Raw genomic sequence first — 2,780 nt, 5'->3', positions numbered from 1 at the left:
AAAAAAAAAAAAAAAAAAAAAAAAAAAAAAAAAAAAAAAAAAAAAAACGCGGCCTGGGGGGGGGGCGGAGAGGAAGATATAACAACCACAATTTTTTTTGAAGTTCTTACAACAAGCAAATGGAGGGGACACACTTGGGTGGGAGGGGGGAGAGGGAGGAGGGAGGAAGGTTTCGGTGATGGGATATAATAATCAACTACATTGTATATTGACAAAATAAAAATAATAAAAATTAAAAAAAAAAGAATGGGCTAAAAACTCTGATTTTACAAACATATACTACTTTTTGGTGGCACACATACACACAAGCTAAGCTCCCTGCTCATGTGCAAACCCCACATGCATGCCCAATTCCCACATTCACGTGTATGTAAACACCAAACTGACACATAGTTTGATTTCTATTACAAATTCTAAAAGAGAAGAATTGGTAAAGGGACACAAAAAATGATTACATCGTGTAATATTGAATATACTAATTATAGTGATTTGAGCATCACATAGTGCACACAGCTATTGATACTCAACTCTGTACCCCACAGATATGTACAATCAAATATGTTTTAATTTTTCAAAAAATTTTAAATAAAAGCATGTGGTCAGCTCAGCTGCAGGTGCAGCATGCGTCCTCAGGGCATGACAATGCTGGCAGTGAGGGTCAAGCTGCTCTTTTTCACTCGCTCACTCAACACACATACACTGAGCCTCATCTGTGATCCAGGCTCCTCCACGAAGGAAAGTCTAACCTACTGAGGAGAAAAGATGCATCTCTAATAACCAGACCCACAAAATGTGATTACTGCTTCCTTCACTGTAACTTATAAGATACTTGTTATTCAGTAATTAGCATTACTGTTTTTCCTTTTCTCCATTTTCTTCTTTTTTTATATCTGTCCTTTTCAGTTAAATGTCACTATAGAGCATGTCCTGAGCAGTTCTTTGTGCCAGGAGCTGTGTTATAGACACAGTCCTCAAAGATGAGTAGTTGAGGGACTCACAATCTGATGATGCAGATTGTAGACTCACACTGGAAAGCCTCTGGGTAGACAAAAGTGACTTCCCACCTTTTTCTCACTCAAAATGTCTTTCTTCAGAATCCTGGCATAGTTTTACAGACAGGAAGGGGTTGAGATCTTTCTTTGCAGACTGAATTTTTATTCTTATCGCTAAAATTTTATTTCTCCTCCTGTCTAAACTCCCTTCTGAACTTGTCGCAGCTGATTGTTCCTCTTCCTCTTAACCTGAGATCCTGCCCGAGTTAAACACATGGAACGTCCTGTTTGTGAATAACCCAGGACAGCTGACCTACAGGATCCTCACAGGAAGCGTTTTAATGAGCAAAACTGACACTTGAGAATAGTTTTGACTTGGGGAACCAAACAAATTCCAGAGGATCTTACCGTGGTACATGCTGATGGGGACACGTCAGTCACTAACACTGAGGGTCAGTTAATGTCATGATCCATTTACAATTCAGCTTGGTGAGATTGCAAAGTGAGGAAGTGGGAGTTGTGGCGGAAGAGACACAATTGGGAGAAATGGGTGCTGTTCTGGGAAGGGGATGCCACACAGAGCACAGATGACCCTGGACCTCTAGGGGAGCACTTGGCAGCAGGGCCCACTGTGACNCCCACTGTGACTTCCTGGGACCTCTGCACACCTGCCTTAGGGGCCCATCCTCCACAAAAATTCTAAAATTGCATTTTACATCACCGTGGTGCCGAGACGAAGATGGACCTAGCTGGATTCATTACTACCTGGTCATTATTATTGTGTTCATTTTTTTCTGTTTTTAACATGAATTAATGATAAAACACTTTTATGGGCCACCAAAAGTATCGTGGGTCATAGGCTCCGTGCCTTCTGTGTCTCTAGGTAAATGAGCCCCGGGTGCAAGTTCCCCAGGCACAGGACAAGGGAATGAAGAAGCAGCTTCACAGTGATGGAAACTTGGGCAGTTTTACTTAGACTGTGGCCCGGGCCACTCACATTCCTGCTGCATCCGAGCCTGAGCCAGGAGTAAACCTCTGGTCTGAGGGTTACGGGCAGATCCTCTTTCTTTCTTACTCCCCAGATCAGGCCTGTCTTTCTGATGTAGGAAGCTTCATTCCTCTGTGAACCTACTTGCTGTGGAAAACAACCATGAAACAATCTGTGAGGGTCACTTACAACAGCAATCGAGAGTATCGGAAATTTCTGTCGAGGCCGTTGATCGCTTTCATGTCCTCTGGAGTCAATTCAAAGTCAAAAACCTGAGAGGAAGGAAAGAGTCCCACTGAACTTTTCCCCCGGGCGGCTGGTCCTCCCTGGGAGTGCCAGGACTTCCAGGGACAGCATTTGTGCATTTGTGTCATCGTCCGCTTTGGGTGCTGAGCTCTGCCTCCTCTCCTTTCTGACCCCACCCCGCTACCCTGCTCCACTTCACAAAGGAAAGACTTACAGCTCCCGAATCCCACCCTTTCTCAGAGAATCGCTTCCGGCAGGAAATGCAAAGTCTTCAATTCCAAGCAAAAGAACAGTAGGACGGTTTGGACAGAATACCTGCTGCCCGGACTCAACCAGACCCAGGGAAGCTTCTCCTTCCTCAGCACCCCTGGGACTTGACCCACCTTGACCTACAGGACAACCCTCTCCAAGGACCTGCTGGCAGCAGGAAGAAGCATTCCCTGATCAACTGCAGGACCATGCCCTGTGCTCATCTCAGGCCCCCAAACACTGTCCATTTCCAGCTGTGTTTACTCTTCCCTGTGAAGATCCTTTCTGGTTGATCTTCGAGACCT

At 44.8% G+C, this 2,780-nt stretch overlaps 1 protein-coding gene across 1 annotated transcript in view; it reads right to left on the bottom strand.

The window, feature by feature from the left end:
* Positions 1 to 2,780, bottom strand: part of LOC103602898 (dihydrodiol dehydrogenase 3-like) — a 17,517-nt gene that overhangs the window by 1,294 nt on the left and 13,443 nt on the right. The window contains 1 exon segment of the mRNA XM_008587348.1: positions 2,170 to 2,252. Coding sequence (XP_008585570.1) covers positions 2,170 to 2,252 — 83 coding nt within the window.

This window comes from Galeopterus variegatus, unplaced genomic scaffold, assembly GCF_000696425.1.
Source record: "Galeopterus variegatus unplaced genomic scaffold, G_variegatus-3.0.2 Scaffold4344, whole genome shotgun sequence".
In the NCBI taxonomy this organism is placed as follows: Eukaryota; Metazoa; Chordata; class Mammalia; order Dermoptera; family Cynocephalidae; genus Galeopterus; species Galeopterus variegatus.
Note: the sequence above shows the minus strand (reverse complement) of the source record. Positions and strands in the feature narration are given on the sequence as shown.